The sequence below is a fragment of the Scleropages formosus genome, chromosome 9 (genome assembly GCF_900964775.1).
Source record: "Scleropages formosus chromosome 9, fSclFor1.1, whole genome shotgun sequence".
In the NCBI taxonomy this organism is placed as follows: domain Eukaryota; kingdom Metazoa; phylum Chordata; class Actinopteri; order Osteoglossiformes; family Osteoglossidae; genus Scleropages; species Scleropages formosus.
This window is the reverse complement of record NC_041814.1, coordinates 30406249-30432193: the sequence shown is the minus strand read 5'-3', so window position 1 is coordinate 30432193 and position 25945 is coordinate 30406249. Positions and strand designations below refer to the sequence as shown.

General features: G+C 48.2%; 1 protein-coding gene across 2 annotated transcripts; it reads right to left on the bottom strand.

The window, feature by feature from the left end:
• Positions 1–275: 275 nt before the first annotated feature.
• Positions 276–25827, bottom strand: zc3h3 (zinc finger CCCH-type containing 3). Of its 2 annotated transcripts, none has more exons than XM_029255067.1 (12): positions 25763–25827; positions 23514–24759; positions 22569–22732; positions 13566–13719; positions 8938–9125; positions 8445–8508; positions 8171–8329; positions 7947–8016; positions 4832–4963; positions 2061–2224; positions 1760–1902; positions 276–461 (listed from the first exon to the last, which is right to left on the bottom strand). In XM_029255067.1, the coding sequence occupies exons 1-12, from the start codon at positions 25806–25808 to the stop codon at positions 424–426; spliced, it is 2568 nt and encodes an 855-aa protein (XP_029110900.1). In that variant the 5' UTR covers positions 25809–25827; the 3' UTR covers positions 276–423. The 2 variants fall into 2 exon arrangements, with proteins under 2 accessions (XP_029110900.1, XP_029110901.1); XM_029255068.1 differs by having other exon boundaries at positions 22569–22729.
• Between the last annotated feature and the right edge of the window lie 118 nt (positions 25828–25945).

The window sequence follows — 25945 nt, the reverse complement described above, 5'->3', positions numbered from 1 at the left end:
CACATCATGAGAAGATCGGATTCTGTCAGAATGACAAAGCTCAAACTGACTGTCCTCCATGGTATAACAGATTTTACCTCCTGGGTTTTGAGCTGTAACCCTTCTGACCACCAGGAAGCTCTGCCACCAACAGTACTGCACACACAGCAGGTAAAACATGGTGCTTCTGCGGTCACAGCCATTGACATGTGGAACTGGCAGACTGCAGGAACCTGGGTGTTACTGTGCTAAATGTTACCCCCAAAGAGAATCGCCAAACACAGGATGTTACCAAGAGCAGTTATAAAAACTTTATTGAAGGTACTGAGTGTGAATATTAAAAACCCATCAGTTTAAATTACTGGGGGGGGGGGGGAAACTGCGGCAGTGTGACGAGGCTTCCAGATAGAGAACTTTCCAGAATTCTTCTGGCGCTTTTGGGCCTTAGAAGCGAGGCTTGATGTGGAGCTTCTTCTCTGGAGCTGGAGAGGACAAAACACCAGGAAAGAAAGAGGAAGGAGAAACAGTGCCATGAACAAGTATTATCCCCTTTCTACATTTTTCTCCATTTTTGTAGCTTTTTGACATGAAATTTGGCCCCATCTTCTCCAGACCAGTTACAGCAGCATACGAATGGAGCCTGAGAGAGAAGTGACACCAGTGCTGTTTTTATGGTATTTCCTTGTTGTTGTGTTCCATGTGAGGTGTGGTAAAGCAACTACCCCCCCAGTGTAATCAATCCAATTAAGGGGGTAATTAGAGTCAGCCTGGTTTGGGAGCCCTGTCCAGTACAACAGTTAGCTACTTTAACCCTTGCGAGGAAACGTAGGCAAAACAAATAGTCGTGGAGGTACCTTATGCTACACTCAAAGGAAATTTCCAGAGAAAAGCTGCAGAAGCCTGTCAGTCTGGGTAATGCTGCTATTCCTAGAGCTCTGAACTGCAATCGAACCACAGTCAGTTTTATTCATCAAACTGAAACGGTCTGGAACAGTAGTGAATCTACCTAGGAGTGGCTGTCTGAAAAAGAACATGAAATTCGTCTACAGTTTTTAAAAAACCTGGATGTTTATCAAGAGTTTAGGAACAATGTTCTGTTAACTCAAAAAAAATCAGAACTTTCTGAACAGCATGGGTCCTGTCACATAACATTAAAAAAACACACAAATACAGAACTTCAGAGTAGGAATCTTCCACAAACAGTCGAGCATGGTGGTGGAAGTGTGATGTTCTGGGGATGTTTCGCTGCCCACTAATGGTGGCACATAGAATTGCAGCTAGCTTTTTTAATTTTCAGAAAACAGAGTGGTGAATGCCAAAGAAAACGTCAATAAACCTAAATAATTGATCTGCAAAACTTTTGTATCTGACAATTCATGATGTTGAAAACATTCATGCATGTTCATAACACACATAGGGTAAAAAAAAAGGTGCTCCATTTTCACCTGGCTATCTGTGGTTTATGATGTGTCTGGACGTATACGTGTGGGTATGCACAAATGCGTAAAGGAGGCAAACAGCAGCCAGGGCCAGGGGAGAGGAGAAACAATGATCTTATTCTGGGACAGAGGTGCTGAATTGCTGCTCAACAGCCTGTCAGTAGGGGCAGAGTGATCTCCCGCTCTCTCAGTTGGCCCTGGGACAGGACACCATCACACCCAATGCCTGCTGGGGCTTTTGGGAAAGACAGCTGCCTTGGTAGCCACAGAAAGAACTTTGCCACCACGCTTAATGGTTGCAATTCCTGCTTTTTCCTCCTCCTTGAAGACTTGAGTCTCACCTGTGACCTGTGGCCCACCAGCTGGGGGGGTATCTAGTGCCTCCGTTCCCTCTGGAGAGCTGCACAGGGAAATGAAGGAGGGCAGCCTGCTGGGGCCCGGAGGTGTCCTGTCCTGGGGCGCGGTGCCTTCTACTGACTCCTGTCTGCAAGAGAGAAAAGGGAGGGGCTTTCTGGAGTATTCCTCCCCTCCCACACACAAAACACACTCTGCACCGCTCAGCCCTCCACTTTCACCTATAACCAATGCTGCAGCACCAGTTTCGTTGTGGCCTCCACGGGTTTGAGTGTGCCTCCTCCTTACCTGTCGGGGCTGCTGTGTTTGCGGGCTCGCTTGGCTGGCATGGAGGAGTGGCGTGGTGCAACTCGCTTTGTCCGCGACCGGTGCTGCAGATGGCACCTGGAGCCTCGTGGACACCCAGCGGCACTCGAGAAGTCCGGGCACAGCAGGGTGTGTTTTTTCTTACACTGAGAGCAACAGAGAGAGTGGCGAGTGGTCACATACAACGGTAAAATACTGCAGTCACAGACAGAGCTCCAGAACAACCGGGAACCACACACTGCAGACCGTGTCTGTGTTAACTGTTAGTGTGGGAGTCTCTTGTGTCTGACATAGGAACACACACTTCATGCAATATGACATGTGTGCAAAGGAAGAGCTCCAATACCACCACACCCCCCACCTGTCCACCACTGTAATTATAGACCCCGGGGGTCCAGGGGCATCAGGACCCCAACAATCCTGAAGAAGACCAGAGGGGAGGGTGGCTTCCCCAGATCTCTTGGAGAGCAGCTCTTCTGCAGCCCCCCTGGCTGCCCCACGAGGCCCCCACAGCCTGCAAACCTTTAAATTCCACATGCCTACATTCCACACGACATGAGATGCCCATCTGTGCTTTCAGTAAAAATTCACCCAGTTGTACCATGGGGTATATCAGTGTAATCAACTTAACACTGGGAGGTGCTTTGAAGAAACATGTCAGCTAAGTAAATTCATAGCACAGAATCACTTTCAGCCCTGACACCAGATCTACCTTAACGGAGGGCTGGGCTGTGATTGGTTGAGATCATCATCAATGTGACGGGAAGCAGGAAACCAGAAGTACATGCAGTTTTATAAAAGAGAAAGCACAGTGTCTGCATGCTTGGCAGAGAGAGACAGAGCAGGTAGTGAATAAAATACTCAATGTGGAAATGAACTGACTGCCATGTAATTGGGCAAAACTTCCATTGCACTGAAAAAAAAAAAAAAATCCCGTTTCATATGGGGAAAAACATTTTTCACAAGCCGTTTCTTGCTGTACTGCACCCCGTTATATGAGAGACAGTGACATTATGGGACATTGTGTCAGACAGTATTATTGTCATATTTATCAAAGTATGCCAAAGAGATCCTTTCTTGTCAGGCCTCTTGCTCTTTGCTGTTATCCACATGCAGTGCTACCACCTTCATTTGCTTTTCAAATGTTTTCATGTGTTCGAGTGTGTTCAGAATGTGCTTTTCGTTTGCGTTTCTTTTCTTGTTTAGCTTGATGGCTAAACTGGTAAACCACAGTATCTAGGAACGTACCTTGTGTACTTCTGCACAGTTCATCCGATATATAAATTTTAAGCAGTAGATATAGACACTGACCATCTTATTGTTGCCGAGGTCGATGAACAAATGGAAATATGTTTCAGTTCAGTTTTGGCTCTGATGTAACGGAACGAACCCTCACTGTCCCTCAGAGCTGCCGAATCCCTCCCAGCATTCTTTTATGGAGTCTCAAACTCCTTCAGAGCCACTTCTCTCCTGATCTCCTAGCTCCTCCATAAATTGGTATCATGCCATCTGTTACCTTCAACTCTGTATCACCTATCAGTTGTATATCCAGCTAATTGTGTAAAACGGTGGCATTGACCATGTTGACCACACGTCAACATGTCTGAATCCAAAGGTCTTCATCTGTTGAGGATGCGCTTTAGTTTACTCCTTGTTGAGTGTCACCTTGAAGAAAAGCGAGTGTGAAATTAATAAATACGAACCCTCACCACAAACAATGAGCACTCGGGAATGGAGTGGACAGAATGTAATGTGCACAAATATGTCTAAAACACTTGTGCCAAGAGTGCTCATGGGAGCCGCCAGTAGGTGGAGTGGCAGCTAGAGTGTCTGTCCAAACAGTTGCGGTGCACACCTCAAATGAGTCACTGAAAAATGAAAGCGAACACACACTCACAGATATGCACACAGTACACACTTCTCCAATGGGAGGAACATCTTCATCTGAGACCAAGTCCACGGTTTTCCACTTGATTTAAGCCCCACGCGAGCATCCCAGGGGTCTATTAGGGCCGTTTCTGTGCCGGCAAGAGGGGCGCGTCAGCACATTTGCCGCCGCCGCCGAGCAGGGAGACGGACTTAACCCCTGAGTGGACGGGGCCCTGAGCGCCTCCATCAGCACTTTCCCCATAAATAATTACGGGCCGCTATCCATCATGTGTGGGACAGCTCTTCTGAGCTGCGCCGCAAAGTGACAGACTAAGCACTTTGGATAATAGAATAAATATTAATATCCCCTTTGTTTTACACGCTCTCATTTTCCACAGGAATATTTAAATGTGTCCTGGCAATGAGAGAATAAAAGCCATTTTGAAAAATAAGGCAGGGAGAGAAGAGGCTTGCAGGGGTGTCAAAAGTGAGAGAAAAAAAGTGTAAAACTGATATGCAGGGGAAGGCTTCGGTGCAGGAAAATGTGACGTTATTGAAACTGCGACGTTATTGAAACTGCTGATTACTGTCGCTGCTGATGTTGATCTTTGTGCTTTTGGTACAGTAAACATGTCCTTTGTGTGCTTGATGGAGAAATGACTTGTGTGGAGGAAGGAGTCCTCTTCCATGGGGCACAAAGACACAGAGAATGTCAACCCAGGAAGGAGCATGGGACAGCAGGGACACAGGGACAGAAGGAAGAGACAGGAAACAGAAGGCATGGGAGAAAACAGAAGGTACCGGGAGGGTTGGACAGATCTTAGTGGGCACAGGTGAGAGGAACCACCGAGAAAGAAAAAGGTGGAAGTCTTCAGAAGACGCACCTTCTCTCCCTGAGGACAGTAGCCCCTGACAAAGTCCTCGCAGATGGCTGCCTTGCGGGACACGTACACATGGCTGTAAGGGCAGCTGCTGTTGCTGCACACTCCCCTCAGGAAGTACGAGCATACGGGCATCTGCAAGAAAGAGACAGAGAAAACGTCAGTGACAGGCGTGACCCGGGGTCCACACAAAACGCACCGTGCTACAGCTGGGAGGTTTGCGTTTTTCTGGAAAAGCCTCGTCTCAGCTAAAAATGTCCAGGCCATAACTATGAATATTCACAAGCAGACAACCACAGAACATGCTTTAATTAACCGGCACAACCACTCTAATGGCTTGTGACTGTATTGTTAATGTATGTTAAAGATCACCATCTGTGTACTCTGTTTACACTGGCTCTTTGTGGTACAAAGTTTCCATTACATGCTTCTGAGGATACAAATATCTTCCACACACACACACACACACACACACACACACACACACACACACACACACACACAAACTTTCTGAACCACTTGTCCAATACAGGATCACGGGGAACCGGAGCCTAACCCGGCAACTCAGGGCGTAAGGCTGGAGGGGGAGGGGACACACCCAGGACAGGACGCCAGTCTGTCGCAGGGCACCCCAAGCGGGACTCGAACCCCAGACCCACCACAAAGCAGGACCTGGACCAACCCACTGCGCCACCGCACCCCCCAAATATCTTCCAAATGATTTTAAATAGCATTTCCTTTATCTATTTTGGAAAATTCCTGTATGTAGAGGAGTGAACGTGACCTGTATTTCCCCCCCCAGCGCTGAAAGATGGCAGTAAAGGACACAACAGGACTGTGGGACCACCTTAATTCAACTCACGTCCACTGTGTTTACAGCTTGTGTCGTGTTCCTGAAGCTTGGCGATCAATAACAGGTTGAAGAACATTGCCCATGTTTATGGGATCAATCGTCTACAATCGCCATCAAATAGGAGTTAGTGGAGAAAATTTTTATTTTTGTTGTAAATTAATTTGAATTTGAATATAGCTTGATGTTAATAGAATTACTATTAGTAATTCTACAAATTACTATTACTAATATATCATTAAATTGGTGTGTGTGACAGAGAGAGAGTGTGTTCCACTGATGTACTGTACGGATGAGTGACCCATTGTAAGTAGTGTATCTAGCAGTGTAAGTTACCTAGGCGAAGACGGTGTGTGGGCTGATAACACTACATAGAGTTCATTGGAAGTCACTTTGGAGAAAAGAATCTGCTGAATATGTAAATCTATGTAAATGTACTAGTGTCTCAGAAAGAATATTTTTAATTTACTAAGGTTATGTCCAAGACTTTCACAGAACTTAACTCAAAATAACACAAATATCCTTTGATTTATCAGTTGTTATTTAGGCAATAAAAGTTACTGTGGGGGTACCAACAAAATGAATTACCAATAGCCTTCTGATGATAATTGTGTTTACAAGTTGAAGAGGCAACCGGACCCTCCTGGCCAGGACTGACTGACACAGGTGCAAGGATCACTGGGACCATTCGACCCAGGGGGCAGGGGGCTTCGACCTACACCCCCTCCCCAAACAGGGAAATCCTGAGTGTTTCTCTCCTGCCATTCACAGTGATGTACCATTTAGTGTTAAAAAGCCTCACTGAAGTGCTGTTCTACTGGAGGCTGATACAGGTAGACTGTAGAACCCATCTCATCACAGCATTCAATGTTCTCCAGAACAGTGAAGATCATTTCCCGTGAGCTTGACTGACAGACCTTCCTGGCGTACTCTGCAGCTGCAAACCACAGCATACGAGTTTGATGAGTGATAAAGACTGTCTCCTCGCCTCATACCGCTCGGACAGTGCTAAAAATACCTCTGAATGCCAACCAACAACCTGAGAAGAAGTATCAGGGGAGCTGTCTGAACGAGGGTTGTATGTCCTCTGCCTAATTAACTGCTACAGAAATATTTACCGAGGCCAAAGTCGGGACACACATTGCCTTGTGTTTATGTTCTGCGTGCACGGCCATGTGCACAGGGTGGACATGGCATCAGGAGCGGGTTGTGAACCTCTGCCGCCTGACTCTGAATAAGAGTTCGGCTCAACTCGCGTGGGTGATATTTCGGTGGGCGGGGCTTATAGGGACTGTTCTGCCTCTGCTAGGTCACACAGACAGGTGAACAGGCATGTCACACATTGTGTGATGAACGTGACTGTGGCACATACCTGAGCGTGAACAGTGTGTGTAACACCTGGCACCGGTGAAGCGACGGGTTCACAGGTGTGTCCCCAGGATGAGCTCAGCCAGAAATGTGAACCGGCAGTCCGCCCCCGTCCCGGATGGGGGTCAAAGCCCAGTGGCAATTTGTCACCTCAAGGGCTTGAAATGCGACCAGAACACAGTATGTGCCTCTCAGTGTAACACCTGGCACCACGACCGGGTCAGGAATTTCAGCACAACTCATATATCAAACACCTGGCAGTGTAACCAGGTCAGCAATCTCATATCAAGTCCTAAGTGACACGGCCTAAGACGCAAACGGGCCGAGAACCATCCAGAATTACACAGGAACTGTTGCATGGAATCGCAGGTGCTTCTCAGCTCACACACGAAAACAAGGTCCCAATAAAGCATCACCTCTCACTTGGAACCTCCAAGTCAGTGGCAGGTACACACCTGTATTAGTGTGTTTACACCGTGTTGAAAGACAATGATGACAACCAAAACGTGCACAGAAGTCTGCTGGAAACTGCCTAAGATGGCTGCTGTTCCTGCTACCGCGGCTCATCTGTTTCACATTTAATTTAATTTAATTTAGAAAAGAAAGTATTATGGCCCCGGGAAAAGCTTTCGGGCCCGATGAGTGTGCATCATAACATCACACACAGCTCATTTTTCTCCTTTTAGCGTGAGGTCACCATGGTAAGCAGGCTATCGGAATCACTGTGACAACCCAAAGCGCTCAAGTTCACCTGCTCCAGGATGTCAGTGTGGATCGCAGTGCGATCATATTCTCAGTATGCACTGTGTGTGTGTGTGTGTGTGTGTGTGTGTGTGTGTGTGTGTGTGTGTGTATGTTTCGTGCTCCGCCATGTTCACACACAGACCTACAGCGGCTCACCTTTTCCTTGGACACCTTATGTGAGAAGGGGCAGGTGCCATCCGTTTGCTTGCAGGTGCCTCGCAGGAACCTGTGGCAGCCAATGAGGAGTCTCACATATACAGTTCGACCAATCACAGAGCAGCGCTGAAAGCGTTACCTCACCGGTTTGTTCTGAGCAGCACTTGAAGCCTCTGAACTCCCTCCCAACCACACTAGGTCCTCCAGAAGCATGTGCTGCGTACCTTGTGCAGACAGCCACCTTGTCTGGGTCGTGGATGTACGGGCAGTTCTGGCCACGGTTGCAGCGCCCAAAGCGGTTGTAGTACATGCAGTACTGCTTGCTCTGCTGCCGGCGCTGGAGGGCATGTCTGATGATGGAGCGGCTGCGCTGGACCGCTCGGCTGGATGACACACACACACACACACACACACACACGACTGATTTCATCCTCTCGCAGTAACAGAACAGCACAGATATTTACATGTACCACCCCACTGGGTGAGCAGTGGGCCCACCTGGCCAGGTGTCTGGTGCTGGAGGCCCTGTGAGCTGCCGGGTCCTGAGGGGTGGAACACTTTCCTGTGCGGAGGGAGGAGTTACGTGAGTTCATGGTGCTCAAGTAGCTCTCAATTTGATATCAGGCAGCAGAGATTTCAATAAAGTATCAATGAACCCAAAGTTGTACCAAGATGGTGAAATAATGGGCCAACAAGATTAACACCTGCAATCGTGAAGAAATCGAGACAAAAACAGTGGGTGGTTTAAGGGAGTGGGTGGAGTTAGGAGAGTGGGAGGAGTTAATACTGCAGATGGAGATAAAAATGTGGGTATACTAAAGACAGTGGAAGGTAACAACAGTGGGAGGAGTTAGTAGAGGAGGTGGAGTTAAAACTGTGTGTGTGTAAAGACACTGGGAGGAATTAGGGCAGCAGGTGAAGTTAAAACAGTGTGTGCTAACATGGTGGGCAGAGTTCAGACAGCAGGAGGGTGTGTCTCAGCTGCCCCTACCTGCTCGAAGCCGCACTGCAGCTGCGGCGGAGGCACTCGGGGAGGCCGTGCGGTACAGCTTATTGGCAGAGACTCTGTAGAGGGCACCACCAATCCAGCGCACATTGCGCCCCCTCCAGGGATGTGCCAGCACCCCTTCATCAGGGGGTGCTCCTGGGGGGCTCCGGAGACGGCTCTGCAGGAGATTCCTGGGAGGGTGCAGGGGGTTTTGGTTACACGATGGCCTGTCTGGCAGGACTCCTGCTCATTAGCCACATGGTTCACATGCTCTGCACTCAGCTTACAGGTTCACACGTTAGGAACAGAACAGATGGGCACTCTACTAAAGCCAACAGTGTCTTTGGGGTGTATGTGTGTGTATGCATGTGACTGGTAAGGGAGAACTAGCGGCTGCTCTGGACACTGCTGAGGGTCTACAGCTGTTTGCGTATATATGTCTGACTCTTTCAGAGCAGCTTTGTGAGGATGGCTGTGCCCGCATGACAGCATGTAGGTGTACGTGTGCGCGCGTGTGTGTATCTGGGTGGTGCTGATGAAGGAGAGGGGTATTCAGCACTGTGCCTGGTGATGAATGACCTGACTTTTACTTCTGCGATGTGAGGAATTGTGGGGGTTGCGCCGAATACTGCTGGTCTTAGCCGTTTGCGGGGGCTGAGAAAGGTGGAAACGTTAAGGTCACACGACAGACAAGCTGCTCGAACTCCTGTTGCCTCCCAGAAGAAAGCAACAATGATAATGACACAGTTGCTTTAGACCTCTCGCTTGACTGTTCCTGAGATCTGACGGGAAGAGGTATCAAGCGCGAGAGGCAGAATGGAAGCAGTTGACGTGTCAATATCAGCCCTGGAAGTGAATGCAGACTGGTTTGAGGCCCTTCTTGAAGGCTGGGAAGGGCTCAGCAGTACTGAGGGATAGAGGGAGCTCATTCCACCACAACAGGGCCAAAACTAAGGAGTTTAAACAGTGAGATGGCCAGTATCTGGTATTTGAGGACAGGGTTTAGGCTCACAAATGGGCTTCAGAACTCCAAATGGAGTCCCCAGCATGCTCTTTAACAGTCTTCCCCTTCACACGCTTAAACCCCACAATCAGAAGGTCCAGAGCTGAACCTGCCCTGTTGTTAGGCTCCGATAGGAGGGGACGGCTCTAGGTGTGACGCAGGGCACCTCTGTTATGCTGGACTGGCTCTACATCAGAACCGGGGTCCAGTTTGCAGTGAGAAGGCATGGGGAGAGAGAGAGAGAGAGAGAGAGAGAGAGCACACACAAAACAAAGCTGCTGAGCTGCACTTTCTTCCCTCCTCCAAAGAATAGCGAGAAACTCCTTCATCCACAAACGGCAGCAGCAGCATCATCACTCAAGGCCTTGATGTGGTTCCACTAATCCGGCGCTCGGAGCTCCAAACAATCCCTTCTGACGCGCCCCCCCAGATGCAGCGGATCTTGACCCCCTCTCTTTCTGGCTACAACAACCTGCGCGCATTTCGTTATTAATGATGGCGCATACTCCCTTTTCACTATTTTACTTTAGTATTATCATTTACCTCTAATGCTTTTGTCATTATATTATTCATTGTCTTTTACTCTATTACCCCACTGTATTTTTCCCATTTGTTCCTTTTATTTATGACTGAGCTGCATGCTATAGAAAGTTCTAGAGAAAAACACCCCTGTACCGTAAAAGAAATGGTTCAAAGAGACCCTCCAGGGATTACATTGTGGTGACTCCCAATGTCCATCTGGATGTCCAGCAGAGTCCCTTCAACACACACCTCTCCCACTACCACTGTCATCACCCTTGTGTTCACAGTGAGAAAGAGAAGAGTGACAAGGCCACGAGGAGAGGAGGATTATGGGAAATTTATACCCCTGAAGTCCTTCAGTCCAACCGTTATTATGGCTCTAATGTCTATTATGGGGATGATCCAGGGTGTCCAATCTGCTGCCCATCAGATTGTGGCTGTATGTACGTGACCCAAGTGTCTTTGTCACTCACCACATGGGTCTACACGCGTGCACACACACATGCGTACACATGCACACTCAATTGCTCCTTTGCTCTCCCGAGCAGCTGCTGGTTATCATCATTACGACAGAAATGTGGTCTTTACAGAGGGTGAACTGATGATGGTGGTGTTTATTAGCGTATGTATTATTGGTGTGTAATCTGGCCTCACACACCTCATTATGAAGACAGTGTGTGTAGCCTGAGTGATGTAACTGCACTGCTCACACGGCACTTTAATGGTTCCAAGTAAAGGATCACTGTTTCCTCTGTATTATAGTTTTACTGTGAACTGAAATGGAAATTAAGGTAAAAACTGTGTTGCTAAACATCGCTGTCTTCACACGGGGTTCGACGCTGGGAGTGTGTGTGCATTCAGAACTACTCACACATACCAGTTTTTGCACCCCCCGTCCCTATTATCTGTTGATCTTGGGCACCACAGTGGGTATCGCTGTTGCCTTACAGCTACCAGACTGTGGGTTTGGATCCGGCGCAGTCTGTGTGGAGGTTTCATATTTGCCTCCTGTTTTTGTAGGATTCCTGTAAGTGCTCTAGTTTCCTCTCGCAGTCCAAACACGTGTTGCAGGCCAAATAATAATTTCAAATTGCCCATAGCATGTATGTGTGCGTGTGTGTGTGTGTGTGTGTGCGCGCGCGTGTGTTTGAGATTGCCTTGTAAAGGACTGACATCCTGTCTAGGACATACTCCGCTTCACATACTATTTCCTGGGACAGGTTCCTTTAACGTGCATCATATAAAACAGATTATTATTAAAACACTAACAAGGCATTTCTCAAAATGTAATTACCTGCCTGTCCCCTCTGCTGAGCTGTTTATAAAAGATCATTTGTGGTAAAAATGTCGTAAAACCACTCACACAAAGTCATTTGTTGTGATCCTGCCTTTTCAGATAATTGTGTTTTAGTTTTAGAGTGACAAGTAAGGCCTTCCTTTACCTTTTCTTTAAGCCCTTTCCTACCAACTTTTTTAGGGTTAATTACTACAATAGATGATAGTTTTACTGTATGATAAAAGCCCCAAGGTTTCTGAGAGATGGCTAGAAGTGGGCACACAGCTATGAGACAACTGAGAATTACAGGAGCAGCAACACCCTGAGTGGGGAGTGGAAGGCTGCTCACCTCCTGTAGTTGTGGGCATCGCTCACATTTTGGATTGAAATCTGCACTTTCATAAGGTGTTTCTCCTCAGTGTGTGTTGATGTGTCACTATGCAAATTTTAGGGAACAAATTACATACTCATTAGTACCAGTTCTCGCAATGGGATTGTCCATAACGTGAGGGAAGCCTGAAGGTCCTCCCTGGACGAACACATTACAGAACAAGAAGTTGTGGGTTTAAGTCCCAGGAGTTGATATCTTCCACTTTAAAAGGCTACAAGTGAATAGTCAGATACAAAAGTTAAGCAATGCAGAAACAAAACTGAACAGACAAACCACTCAGCGTGCAGATATGAACATAAAGTTTGATTAGAAAACAATGCCTGTAGTTATGGCAAAACCCAACTGTACCTTAGAGCGTTATGAGAGCAACGCCTTCTCCTAAAGAAGTGTTGCGTTCCCTCATTACAGGGATAAATTATAGTGTCAGAATGAGAATAAAGGCCGAGCGAACAGGATGAAAGCAAAGCCACTATCAACCCCGTTTGCATCCATTCGGGGCACCGGGTGCGTAAATGAACTGAATTTAATTTCCAGGGATACTTAACTGCAACGCAGCCTAATTTAGTAAAAGGGGGATGAAAGATGAACGAGGGCTGGGGGGGGGGGGGTGGCGGCGGTGCGGGGGACATTAGCAGACGATGGCTGTTTGGATCGTGGGGAAATGACACTCACTTAGCGGTGCAGATGAACACAGAGCTCCGGGTGTAAATTTTGGTGGCGTTACCCGCAGCATGAAGATGCCGTGCGTAAATTGAGATAATGTCAGTGCCTAAATGGAGCACGTGCCCCGATGTGCTGACACCCCATGAGCCCATGCCAGAGCTGGGCAATGAAGGGAGGGGGAAGGGCAGCTCCAAGACTGTTACAAGAAAAGGGACACAAGTGACTAAGAACAACAGAATTATTAGTTTGTAATCATTTACCTGAAACTACTCTCCAAAGTGACTTAATGTTAAGCTACTTAGAGATTTACCCATTTATACAGCAATTTTTACTGGATCAGTTCAGGGTATTTAGCTTGATCAAGGGTACCATAGCACGAGTGGGATTGGAACCTGGGTCTCTTGAGTCCAAAGTGAAGCCTTGGTGCACGTGCTCCTGTCCTAAAAGCTATAAGGTAGATGCTGACTTCTTAGGTCAAAGGCCACCTGGCAAGGCTGGGAGGCCGTTATCTCCAAGCGTGAACACAAGAGGAACACAATGCACCACACACACAAAGTGCGGACCGGAGTAGTAGACGGGAGGTACAGCCCATCCCCCAGAACTGACCTCTGTCTCCTGTCATTCTCACTTCAGTCACTCATCACAATATCACTTCCATCCAGGGGAGGGCAGTAAAGAGCACATAGAGCCCTCACTCAGTGTGGCACCAGTGCATCGCAGGCAGCTCTGCGTATGCTACTGAGAGTGAGTGAGAATATATATGTGTGTGTTCTTACCTGGCACACTGGACTTTCCTAGCTCTCCAAGAAAGCGATGGGCTGCTGAAGGAGGCGGACGACGGTCCAGGAAAACCCCTGCGGGTCACGATCTTGTAACGTGTCCTGATGACCCTCTGGGCCGTGGACCCACGCAGGACGGGGGAGGAGGGGCCTGGAGGGCAGAGAGAGAGAGAGAGAGAGAGAGGGTCAGGTCACTAGGGTATAGGTCATTAGGACAGACCACTCCTTATCATTGCTTTCAGTGAGTAGTGACCTCTCTCTTATCCGCTCCCACACACACACAATCCTCTCGACTCCAAAGTCACCTTTACCATGAGCATAACGATACAGGCATCCCTCCATTAATTTGCTGATTAAGTCCTAGAAGCCTGGATATAACTACAGGAAATTTTTTTTGAACTTCAAGCTACAAATTATCAATAATTGAAAATGAATGAAAATAAAAATACACACAAAGTCACCATAAACTTCTTCCTACAAACTGATTAATCTCATAATCCTGTGCAAAATTTGTTGCCATTTTTCAACTTTATTAGCTCCAATTTATCTCGACGGTTATGGTCCACCTATGTCTGGTGTTGTTGTGTTGGGGATTCCAACACAACAACACCAGACACGAGCTGTAAACAGAGTGGAAATGAGTTGAATCAAGACGGCCAACACACTTGTTATGTTTGGTGCTCTTTACTGCCATCTATCAGCTCAACAGGTGTTTGCGGCACAAAGAACATTCCCCATTTCCTCTCTCTCTCTCTCTCTCTCTCACACACACACACCTGTCAGGCAGGAGTGCCCTTTAACAAGTTCCACATGTAAAGACGACTGAAATAACAGGAGGAATTTTTATGAGGATAATAAATCACGCCCGTTTGCCTGCTCTGTCTTTAAGTCTCGTTCGTTATATGATTTGGGCGACACGTTGGCGACGGCGCCGGAACGATGAGCGGGAGGAACACGGCTCCGCCTTCGCTCCCTTATTTATTCATCTGGCTACATATCCATCTTTGTGCTTTATGAAGAGCCAGAGATGGTGTGACAGGCATCGCACAGCTGGGTAAAGAATGGTCGCCGCTCTCCAGAAGCGCTTTTTACACCAACGTTCAGAGATTTATATGCAAGCAACGCAACTGACAACCTGAGATCAGTGCGAAAAAAAGTAAGAAAATGGGGGAAAAAAGGACAGACTAACAGAGTGAAACCCATTAACTTGGGGAGCGAGAGGAGTCGTCGTAGCTTTTTCAAGCACACCTTAGGGCCCCACGATGGCCACACTGAGATTAAACACAGGCGTTAATCACATATTTTAATAAATTTAAAGTACGGCTAATAGCGGTATTACTGTGTTTTCCGGTGCACGTGCACAGAAAGCCATTGTAGCCCTCCGGTGCCCTGACCCACACGCTCCTGGTGGAGTTGCTTTATGGTCAGTTCTCTACCAAACGAGAGTGTGAGCAGGTGCCAGATTCATAACGGATAAGGACACACTGCACTCAACACGGCTGGATGGGAACAGAGCCGCAGGAGCGCAGTAGCTGGACGGTCAACTCTGCAGACAGTTTTGACTTCACAGTGTGCATTTCAGTAGAGACAGACCCCCCCCGTGGCACTGGAGCCTGTTTCCTCAAAAACTGAGAGCAGTGGGCTCTGCTTTATACATATTCCATACAGCGGTCTTTGACAACATGTCCCCTTTGTCTCATGCTATACACTGGGCTTTTCTGGACACAATAACGGAGCATGAACTCAACTAAGAGGCCGTTCTCCACTTACGAGTGGAGCTCATTCTCACAGTCCCGCAATAAGTGAACCTACTGATACTTGACCCTTATATTGTACCATAGTGAACAATGTGGCCATAGAAACGATTAACACACATGAACACTACGTTGGGTAAAAGGGCTTTCCTCTCACTTTTCACTAATTTCACACATTATTCACATTAAAACAGCACTAATGTACAATAATAATAATACAACGTAGCATAATTACATTTACATGCTGCACTATTATTTTCACTTTGAAATTTATTAGCTTTTGCTTTTTCTTTTCTGCACCACCAGAACACTAACACTTTCACCTGCTGGACAGTGTAAACAAAAAGTAAAATGAAGTGAAAAGACAAAGGAAAAGTTGTGCAAACAAAATGCAGTGACTGTTGGAGACCCAGACACTGAGACAAGACACAGACTGTAAGAGCTTTGGAGTCCCGTCGGTGTTGTTGCAGAGCGGACAGAGCACCTGCCGTTACACGTTACAGCTAAGAGTGGGAACACAGAACTGACATAATAAGGTTAACGTGGCAACTGTAACAAGTTCAGCTGGTCGTAGGAAACTTGTGTCATTAGTTGAGGACTGTGTGTAATTTAAACTTGTCTTGGGCCCCATGTGCTGGACGTCAACTGGACTGACTGTAGAAACAGTTGGTGCTGCTGTGCGATAATTACCATCACAAACAGTGTACTGTAGCGATCACTTCATTTCACACTTTTCGTGACGTTCAAAGAGTCAGTGATGCCCAGTGAGGGGGAAAACCTGTACAGTCATCACACACATTATCTGGGTCTGTACACATGTGGACAAAGACACCTGATGACTAACACACACACACACACACACACACACACACACACACACACACACCTGGATTCATCTGGAGGCCTTCCCATTTGCATCTCCTTTAACATGTCCCACACAGCAGACCTTGAACCCTGTCTCCTGCTCCCTTCTCGTTGTTAAATACCTGCGCTAACTTTCCTGCAGAGAGACACACACACACACACACACACACACACACACACACACACACACACACACACACACACACACCTCTTCATCCCTCCATCTGCTCTATGCTCCCCATGCTGCTTGAACCATGTATGAAAAAGGCCTGGGTATGAATGTGTGGGTGCGTGGGGATCATTGCTTCTCCCAACAGCAGTCATCTGTCTGGGGGCTACAACACTGACGTCCCAGTGCATGACAAATAAAGCTTGTCAAAGGCACCCGGCGCTCCCGGTGGGCACAGCGATTCACGACGCTGTTCCGCTTTACCTCCTGTTTAATGGCAGCACCTTTGTGTGGCCGCGAATATGTGTGTGTGTGTGTGTATGTGTGTGTGTGTGTGTGAGAGAGAGCGTACGCACGTCCATATCCTGTCAGAGCCCTATTACTGGGATGATTGAGATCCCACTCTCCTCGGACCCACTCATCCAACACCGCCTTCCTGCCACGGGAGCAACGGAGCCCCATTGATCATCGGCAGCTCTCGTTTACACTACGTCCCGCCCACCAGCTGGAAGCTGCACATGCTCAGTATGAGCTTTTTCAGTTACCACTTCCTCTTTCATCTGCCTTGACCTTTTGCTCTTTGCTGCCCGTGTTCCTTCACAACCTCGGAAGCGCAACAGTTAACGGAGACAAATGCCTTGTGTACTTTGTATCTGAGCACACAGGCTCCTCACCTTATGAATGGTCCAATTATGAGTTTTCCCTTTATTCATTTTTAATTGCATTTCCTTCACTTCACTATTTTCTAAAACTCCTGTGTATAGCAGGGCGGACACATCCCGCATTCACCCTCCGAGTGGACAGACTGCAGTAAAGAGCACTAGAGAAGAACAGGAGTGTGGCACCACCTCAATTCAACTCCGTTACACAGTGTTTAACGGTCATATCTTGTGGTGCTGAGTACTGATGATCAATAATAAGGTAACTAAGCTCTGTTCATAGGACATAATCAAAAAATAAATCAGCAGTGAACAGGAGTTTCTAGAGACAATTTATTTGCAGTCATTTTAAAGTTTACGTAGCTCAACGTTAAAATATTGAGTCAATTTTAAAATTATCACCGACTAATACATTTAAATACGGTAAATACACAGTGCACTGTTTATACTGCTGATTTCAAAAGATGATTGTTGCTAGCAGTACTGTGGAGTTGGAAGCAATTATTGGGTTACTGGAGTTGGGGTCAGTAAAAATGTACTGACTCCAACTAAATGTACCATATATGCCAATGTATAAGCTGACCCCCGAAAATTAGAGGTGCAATATAGGCTTAGGCCTATATTTGCTGGACAAGTCGACCCCCAGAATAATGAGCAACTTTTGGGCACTGCTGTGGAGTCAGAGTCAGAAGCCATTATTGGGTTACTGGAGTCAGAGTTGAAGGCTTTGTGTACTGACTTCACAACAACCCTGTTTACTTGGGGGTTAAAGTGACTCTGGAGTTACAAAGAGAACAAGTTACACACTTCCAGTCTCTAAGTCATGTTTCTCAGCTGACAATCATCCAGCGTAATGCGTTAAAAGCAGCAGGTCGGCGTTGGCCACAGGTCCGCTGTCCTCTAACCCTCGACATCCATAAAGTTCACACGTGTGCTTCCCCGCAAGTGGACCTTCTCACAGTCAAAGAGACGCTGCCAGACCATGCTCCATCACGAGGAGCTCTGGAGATACACTCCACGTAGACAGTATAGGAAAGGGGGACAAAGTGGTCAGGGGGGTGTCTGTGGCCTCAACTGTAACCGTAGGAGCAGCACAGCAGTCTGGCTGATATGCGAATAACTATTGTAAAGCAAACAGTGGAACACACACCTATGGAGGTCCAGTTTCAGCCTTTAGTAGACAGTAATAGGCAGTAAAAACCCCTACCCAGGGAGCTGGGGCCAAACAGCAGTGCGCACACACGTACCAAACACAGTGTGACCACAACTCACTCAGAAAACAGTGTGAAAACCGAAATCCAGACCACTACTACCCTATGAAGGGCTTACGATCTCCCACCACCAATATAGGCACTAATGCTTCACCTTTGGCTCCTTATCAATATGTTTTTGGTGTCCTTTCTGACTGCTTTTTATGTTTTGATTACTTCCTACCATGTTATTCCATTTTCGTGACTTTTGCCACAGCACATCATTGTCTGCGCTCATCCTGTTTGGAATGCCAATTCTTCCACTTTCACATTTTTCCAATTGTACTGCGCTTTATTGGCATAAGCGACGACACACAAAGCTGTCCGAGTTCCACTCGCCATGCCGTTCCAACAGGAGGCAGGGAGGGCAGCAGAGCTGCGGATGACTGTGGCTGCTTTATGGTTCCCAACAGCCGGCCCCACCTCTGAAAATCCATAAATATGTCACCCTCGTCCTCTGTTTGGAGCAAATCTAACTAATTAAATAAGTTATGCATTAATTATTCAGCCGTAGCGCGATGCTCTGAGAGAGGAGTGGGGTGGGGTGCTGGGGGAGTCACTCGGCCATAAAACAATAGCCCAGCGTGCAGCTAATCAATAGACCTGGAGTGGAATTAGCAGTTATCTTAAAGTCCTTTAACAAGAGCGGCCAACTGACAAACAGCAGCAGTCGTCTGATATTAAAAAGCACACAGCCGCTCCAGGGCTGGGGGGGGGGGGGCTGGCGCTGGACCAGATGACTGCAACAGAGGACTGTAGGTAAGAGACTTGTCTCCCCCGGTTGGCCCTTTACCATAACACTCCTGTTGACCTGCCAATGAAGCACAGTGTAAACTTCCCAAACTGTGTGTGTGCATACGCGCGTGTACTCACTCATCACAGGGTGTCCAATGGTGCGTGTACTTTATGTAATATTCTATCACTGTGCAATCTGGAGGTTCTTGGTTCAAATCCTGCCCCCTGGTATAGTACCCCTGATGAAGGTACTTACCCTGAAGTGATACAATAAAAATGAGCCAGCTTCATACATGGGTAAATCACAGTAAATAACAGTGCAAAATCATCACACCAAGTCACTATGTAGGAAAGCATGGAATAAACGACTAATAAAAAGATACACTTGTATTTCCAGTAAAGGGCATCAGGGCACTTTAAACTACTCTGTGGGCTCTCTGTACCCAAGTCTCCACTGTCCAAAGGGTGGGAATGATCCGCACACTGAGCTGGAATGTGATCAGTATGACGTGGACAGCACCAGGGACCAACCCCCATGGAGCTCCGACGCGTGGAGAGGTGCTGCGGCTGGACCAGAGCAGAGTAGGTTAAAGAGCAAACAAAGCAAACAAACAAAGACAAGAAATGTATCAAGCCAAACAAACGCAGGGCATGGTGAAGCTGTACGAGCTGAGAACAGAGGCGATGCCTCTAATCGCCGAATTAATGTATTTCGAAGGGCAGAGTGAAGGTCGCCCCCTTGTGGCCACAGGTGCACAGTCCTGCAACCCCCCCAGGCATCCATCATAGGTGCCATTAAATTGTTAAACGCGTGCAGATTAGTCCTCCCTTAAGCCGCAAAGACTTATCTCCCAAGAAAAATAGCTAAACTTAATTACCATTCAAGCTTTTAAAACTTATTCTTACAATAAAAGCCTAACATTTTTATTACGCTTTCAAAAAAATAATGTATTTGTACATTTGATACTGAGCCCATGAATAAACCGACACAGAAACGCTGAAACTGCGGATTCAGGCGAGGCCTCCGGCAATCGATGCGCCAGAATCGCAAAATTACTGAAGTCAATTCCAAAAATGGCTTCTCTCAGACCGCAGCCAAGGAGGGGATGTCTACAGCACCAAGTCACACACCCCGAAGGACATAAAAAACACACACCGGTACACAGTGCAGAGCAGAGCCGATGCCACCGTTTGTGTTTTCAAAGTGCGAGAGACAGTGGAGAAGGCGGGGGGGGGGGGGGGGGGGACACACACCATGGTAACTGATGGGAGGAAACAGGAATAAGTTGTAGAAACACCCGTCACTGAGTCCAGAGCAGAAAGAAGAGGATGCAAACCACACAAAGGCCACGGAAATGGAAAAGGACAAGACAGCCGGACAGATCGGAGAATCAGAGACATAGGAAGCAAGTGGAGAGGGAAGGATGATCTGTTCTGGAGAAAGAGAGCTGTCAAATTCCAAACTCTGTGTGTGTGCCTGTCTCAGTGGGAAACATGCAAAACGACAGACACGGACAGGGGGCAGGAGGACAGAGACCTGCATGGAAGAGGTCACCTCCCCCCCCATGGGGAAGCAGCCTCCTCAGCAATCCCATCAGCCCGTTTATCTGCCTTCCCGCCTTATTTGCATATGCTGAGCGGCGCGCGATTCATTACACCCCTAACTGCTCACTTAGGTTTACGACCCTTCTAAATTAAACTGCAGATAAGCAGACGGGAGGCAGGGGACACGGACAGACTCCCGCTTTGGGTGGGGACGTCCAGGGAGAGACACAGTTATGAGATGGTCTATAGGAGTGGAGGGGTCTGCTTTAAGGGCCACTTTAACGTGATCAGCGAGCGCGTCATTAGTAATTCAATTTGCTCTTTATTAGCCACCTCTTATCTGAGGCTGTGTGCAGGCACCCCGCGGGGAGGAGGCACGGAAATGAGCATGTGGAGGCAGGAGAGCAGACAGCCGTGTGAAACGAGTTTGAAAGGAGCCACCAGAATGAGCAAAGGAGAGGAATACTCGGGGCGGGAGGAGGGCAGTGTGTGTGTGTGTGTGAGAGAGAGAGAGAGAGAGAGAGAGAGAGAGCCCAACACTCTGCCTTCCGCCCATCACCACCCATAAAGCTTATCATTAATAGCGATGACACTGCGAACGCACGGCGAAACACATTGACTCCAGCCAATTACAGCGAGATGGAGTCGCAGTTCCACAATGGCAAATGTGGTGGGGGAGCAGCAGGGGAGGGGCGTGTAAAATTATTGCGAATGCTTCCCATCACGCTCAGCCCTCATCCTACACTTAGTCACAACAATCCAATTTACACAGGATAATTAGCATTAACTCACTGCCATCGAGTAAGGGACAGCCTGGGTTTGATAGCACAGGGCCTCGCTTCCTCACCGTGAGCAGCTGCAAACAGTCCTCTGTCACCCCGGAGCTGGCCCATCCGTTACCCACAGTGCCTCTGGGCAAGACTACAGTGGATATACTGTCTCCTTGTGGATGTAGGAGGTCCTGCAGGACACATTTGAAGAACCTTCTGCTGGACTGTGGCCGGAAGGCTCTGTCTCTCTCTTCCTCTCAGGAGGGAGCGTCAGAGGTGAGCGAGCTGAGTGTCCTTTACCTCCTTGTGTCTCACCGTTGAAACGTTGCACAGAGACAGCGACACCTACTGTCCAGTAGGTGGTGAGTTCAGACCCTGGAAGAGCCACAGCCTTTCACCGCTCACAGACCTTAAATCAACCAGTTGACACTCCATGCCACATCGACAGCCATAATCACATGCAAGGTGTTACCGCAGCAACTCACGCATGAGCAGAACACAACACGCATAAAAGCCCTGTTCAGCAAACCAACTGAGAAATAATAATTAACTTCAGTTACTTCCGAATGCTCTTATCTGAGCTCGAATGAGCCGGTACGTAGCAGACTGAAGTGCCTGTGTTCCGCAGCAATACACCCAGTGCAAGGACACCTGGATGTCACCCACCCGTGGCAGAAAGGTTAAAGGTCAGATGCTGGATTAAACCCACTAACCCTGTAGGAGTAAAGCTCTTCAAATGTAGCGGTAGCAGGTCAGTGCCAACAATAAGAAATCTCCTGCCGCAGCGATGGGGACAGAAACTTCCGGTAATACTGTGCTTAGGCAGCAGCAGGAAAGTGCATGTCCACATTGCACCAAGGCAAGCTCTCATGAAGAAGATGGAACATTCTGGAGAGTCCATATGGACCCTGAGACACTTAGCAACGACAACAGTGATGACACTACATACACCATGAGTGATGTGGAGGTACCCGTGTGTCTGTGGTGCCAGCAAACTCCATGAGTTAAACACGGTCATCATCCTCACATTTCTAATATGACTGTCAAGAAAATGTAAAAATCATCATGACAGCAACTCCAACAAGATTACCACCATGGTCATCACAGCTCCAACAGGTGCTCAACGTGAGCTCAACTCCAGCATGGACATATTTCAAACTGGTCAAGGTCGACATGCTGCTAGACAGTTCTGTTGCCTTTTCAGCTGTCAAACACCCCCCAGCTCCAGCCCCTACTGCTGCCCCGCGTGCCTACCTGCCCTGGAAGATCCCGGTGAGTTGGCTGAGGATAAGCGCCGCAGCTTGTGCCGCCCGATGGAGATGAGGCCGCGGGCCGGGGGGCGCTGACGCAAGGAGTAGCGGCTGCTCACGGTCGGTGAGCTGAACCCAGGCCGCCGCTCTGAGCCAGAGCCTAGACTGCTGTGGGAGAGAAGTGCTGGTGAGGAAAGCGCCAAGACACACGGATCTCAGGAAACACCTGGTTTGTTTCCATGTCAGCGTGTCAGAAAGAACATCTGGTCGCGCTTCATGTCATCGTTAAAGATGAGCAGGTGGAGTAACAGAGCATCATTCAATGGAGCCAGGTTTAAATCCCATCTCCTGTTGTAGCCCCCTTGATCAAGGTACAGTCAAAATTGCATGAGGAAGTAAACAGGTGAATCATTGACAGTACCTAAGTGCACAAACCCCATGCTTTGTACAAAAATGTCACAATACAGAATGAATATGGATCAAGGCAAACAATGAAAGTGCAGCACTACTGGCCACTACAGTTTACACATTTACATCATTTTCACTGAGCAATTTATAATTACTATAAATTTAGTTACTATAACTTTAAATTTATAGTACAGTTAATTTATAGACATTCAATGCAGCATCAGATGACACCAAGAACAAACAGTGTAAGTGTGTTGCTGGCAGATCACCTGGTGAAGGACATGGAAGGACAGACACATTTTAGACCACCCCATCACCATTTCCACCAACATTTCCATTTAAAACAGCTACATGGGGAAAGGTCACTCTTATGAAAGTGTACAGTAGGAAAGTCATCAAAAGGATGCATAGAAACACTGGAGTTTCTTCAACTTTAAGAGATCCCCTGCTATGTAATAAAATGAGAGAGACAGCATTTTTACAGCAAGCTTTGTTCAAAAAGCAAAAGTCAAAAGGAGACACTCAAGAACAAGCTCCACACCTGCTGGAGGGCCTTCCTCTGATGATCTTCATCCTGCTCTTCAGCTTAAACCCAGTGGCTTGGGGGGTGAGCCTGGGGCTCACCGCCCCCCTCGGACCCTTCTCCCTCTCCGAGGTCCAGCGGTACACGGAGCCGCTGAGGGCCGTGCCCTTTGCCGTCACACCTGATGCTTTCCAGCGGTAGCGACTGCTCTGAGGTGAGGGGGAAGCGCCGACAGCCCTGCGGGGCTTGGTCTTCTTCTGGGAGGGGTCCGGCACTTTGGGGGAGGATGGCCTCCTGGACAACCTGCCGTGGCGGCTGACAGCACATGACACCCACGTGTACTTGGTGGTCAGAGAGAGGCCAGGCCTGTGGGCTACCTTCCGCTCGAGGGCTACAGCTCCACAGCCAGCATCCCTCGGAGACGACAAGACCGGTTGCGGCGCACTGCTCTTCACCCAGGTGAACTGGGACCTCTTCTGGGCAGCAGCAAGGAGACATACCCTGCTGGAGGCATTGGCATTTTTTCTGGGAGCCCCCTCAGGAATGGAGATGTCTTGAGTTTGCGCGGATAGAGAGGGGGGAAGTGAGGGGAGCGGGGTGGAGCCAGTCCGACTAGGGTGCATCCCTTTTTCTACCAGCTTCACTGAGGAATCTGGTTTCTGAGGAGGGGGACAGCTGAGTGGGATTGTGGGAAATGCCCCAGCTGTGGCCTTTCGGGAGGCTGGATTGGCCCTGCTTCCTGTGCTCATCTTCAGCTGCTGGATAACCATAGTGCTGTCCCCTGCAGTCCGAGCGCCCCCTTGAGTGCTGACGCCAGCCCCCCTCATGGAAGCGGTGGCCCTGCTGACACGGCCCATGACCTCTGACCCCGTCTGTCCCAAGATACTGGCAGCAGCTGTTCCTGGGGACTCACCCTTTGGGAGGCAACTGATCGTCCCCCTGTTTCTGGGAACCAGCAGAGAGGAGTTCCCCGGGAGGTCCGTCCGACAGGCAGGCAGAGACACCTGCTTCAGGGAGGGCCGGGCCTGCAGGGGGCGCTCTCGGCAGAGGTCGGGGGTGGCAGAAGACACAGTGCTCCTGTTGCTCAGAGAGTAGTACTTCCTCCACTGGGCTGAGGGCCGGGGGCCATGGAGCCCTGAGCAGGGGGGGAACGTGCTGGAGAACGGCAGCCCTCTACCTCTAACCGGCGCGGCTGTCGGAGCACGCCACCCCCCGGGACCCGACGGAGCATCTCCATGGATACTTTTGTGTGTGTTGATGAGATCTAGGTGAAGAACACATGACATGTTGACTAATTCACAAACATCTCCATCACTAGACAGACCACTGTAAAAACAGACGCCCAGGTGCCCAAGTAGTTAAAGCTGCCACCTTGACCTGGGAGGACCCAGGTTCAAATCCCACATGCAGCTGCAGCCCCTTGGATCAGGGTACTTACCCTAAACTGATTAAAGACCTTGCTGTTTAATACAATAAAAGTATCAGAGCACAAACATAGCACTGCCAATCGAATCACCTTCGACACAATATTCATAATAACGATCATAAACAGCCATCAATGTCCCGCAATAAGCTCTGATCAAGTCAGTCTCTGTGGACACAGTTGTGCAAACACCCATCTTCTGACTCAGCACACACATTAAAACTCACTGTCATTGTTTTGTTTGTACAGAGTATTTGTCTCTATATCTTGTCCAAATCAAAGTGTGAGAAGCATTCGAAGAATTTATTTTCATGATACTTGTCTTGTACACGGTACTGTACTTGAAACTTGAAAACATTTCAACTGGTCATATAAAACGATACATTTACAGATCATCAATGTAACCTCACACTGAATAACTTAATTAAGCAGCAGCAGAGAGAGAGGTGAGCTGAGAGAAACGCCGAAGCCGAACTAGGCTTACGTAACCTACCCAGTTATCTTTTACTAACTTCTTCACTAGTTCGAGCAGAGGGGGGGAACGACGCGAGTAAATATTACTTTAGCTTTCGAACGAGCTGACAAACATTTCACCGGGATGGTAGAACCCGACTAGGAGTTTGAAACGCGAGGGAATTAGAAACACGTAACACTGGTGCGTATTTCTACAATCAGCAGACCGAGCTCGAGCAGTGCTAGCTTCACTGCTACAGCACCGGCAAACATGACACACAACATTGATACGCGACGCCTGACAACTCAACGATTTCCCTTGCTTGTCACTTTTACTTCATTCTTTAAAACAATCACGACAAACTGCTTTAAAACCAGCTTAAAAACTCACTTTGGAGTAGTTCTATCTGTCTCGTCAGAGATTCTCTCTCCTCCATTTCCCCCCTCCCCCGTAAACTGTCTGCGTCACGACGTTCTACCAATGATAACCGAGGATGTAGCCTCCTGGCCCTTTAATCAGCGACACTTTTACAGAGACAGAAACACATACTATCCAATTAAGAATGGTTTCACT